This window comes from Seriola lalandi, unplaced genomic scaffold (genome assembly GCF_002814215.2).
Source record: "Seriola lalandi dorsalis isolate HSWRI2012SDOR001 ecotype SW California unplaced genomic scaffold, Sedor1 jcf7180002001325, whole genome shotgun sequence".
Taxonomy (NCBI): Eukaryota; Metazoa; Chordata; class Actinopteri; order Carangiformes; family Carangidae; genus Seriola; species Seriola lalandi.
Genome location: NW_019471984.1, coordinates 1 through 1,539, shown reverse-complemented (window position 1 = coordinate 1,539; position 1,539 = coordinate 1). Strand labels below are relative to the sequence as shown.

Here is a 1,539-nt window from a genome sequence, read left to right as displayed (position 1 = left end):
GTAGTCTCACCCCCAAATCCTCGGCCTCTGCCTTTTGGTGCCTCCTCTGATGGTTTTCCATCTGGACAAGAAACAATAAGATGAGTCTCAAATTTCTCTGTAAGACCTCAATATTGACATCAATATAGCAGCAGAAACCAAGAGAAAGAGTTAACCATTGCTAACAGCTAACATGCTAAATAAAGATCATGACATCACATGAAAACACTGAAGGGACATCACATGGTACACAATGAAGAAGATGAAGGTGGAACGAAGTGTTTGACAAATGGATCAGTGATGAGACAAGATGAGAGTAGTGAATGACATGAACATTGAAGACAAACACTGAATGACTGATGTGGAAGACATCTGATAAAGACACATTTGATGATAACACAATATGATGGACCATGTGAACATTAAAGTGGACAGACAGTGGATGGACAGACGAACAGAGATGAATACAAGAGCTCTAGATGAATGAATGGATCAGGTGATTAAATATGGAGGTGATGAGGATTAGATGAGTCATCTTAGATGAGATGAGGGAACTCCAGAGTCATCATCTGGGAGAGTTTGTCGGACTTCCTCTCACCTCGTTTACCACCGGGCATGCCTGGAGTCTCCAGTGCCCCATCAACCCCTTCATCTTCCCAGTCTTCTTGAGGAACAAGCTCCCAGCCCCAGGCCTCCTCATCTTCCTCACCCTCCATTTCTTCTCCCTCCTCTTCGAAAACCTCCTCCTCTGGCTGGGTGGGCACCTTCTTCATCTGCACGGCTCCAGGAGAAACCTCCTTCACCAGGGGGACCCTCCCTTTACCAGGCTTCTCTGGTTCTGAAACCACCTGTGGTGATGGCTTCTTAGGGACCTTTTTGAGTGTTACAGCTTCAATAGAATCTTTGGGTGAAACCATTTTGGGAATCCTCTTGACTTTTTCAGCACTTGGCTTCTTTTCAATGGGGACTTGTTCCATTTCCTTAGGCTTTGGTTCAGCTTTTGGTGATGGTGTCTTTTTGAGCTCAACCTTCTTGAGCTGCTTAATAGGTTTGAGGGCCTTCTCTTCTTCTACCTTGTCTTTACCAACTCTAGGCGATGGAGTCTTTTTGAGTTCAACACCTTTTTTCACGGCTTCTGTTTGTTTTGGTGGAAGCTCTTTCTCTCCTTCTTCCTGCTGGATCATGTCTTTCTTTCCTGGTGGACTGGGCTTCTTGGGTGGAACAGCTGGTTCTTTCTCCTGAGCTTTCTCATCCTCTTTTTTGGGTGTTGCAGTCTTTTCAACTCCCCGAAGCTGTTGTTCTTTCAGATCTTTTGGACTTTCATCTCTTGGAGTTCGACTGGTTATTTTTGTGTCCACAGGCTTCTTTTTCTCCTCTTCAGATGTTTTTTCAGATTTTTCTTCAGGCTTGGCATCTTTGGTGAAAGGTTTTAACACAACCTGCTCTTTCTCTTTATCTGGTGTGGAAATAGTTTTAGGTTTTCCACGAAGTTTGTCGGCAGCTGTAGGTTCCTCATCCTTTGGTACCTGATCAATTTCTTTCTTCTGTGGGATCACTGTC

The 1,539-nt window shown here is 44.4% G+C and overlaps 1 protein-coding gene across 1 annotated transcript; it reads right to left on the bottom strand.

The window, feature by feature from the left end:
- Positions 1 to 10: 10 nt before the first annotated feature.
- Positions 11 to 1,529, bottom strand: LOC111664048 (uncharacterized; the record flags this gene model as incomplete). The annotated part of the gene is made up of 2 exons (XM_023418501.1): positions 578 to 1,529; positions 11 to 61 (listed from the first exon to the last, which is right to left on the bottom strand). Coding segments are annotated over exons 1-2 (637 nt in total), but the record flags the coding sequence as incomplete, so codon positions are not given.
- Positions 1,530 to 1,539: the final 10 nt, after the last annotated feature.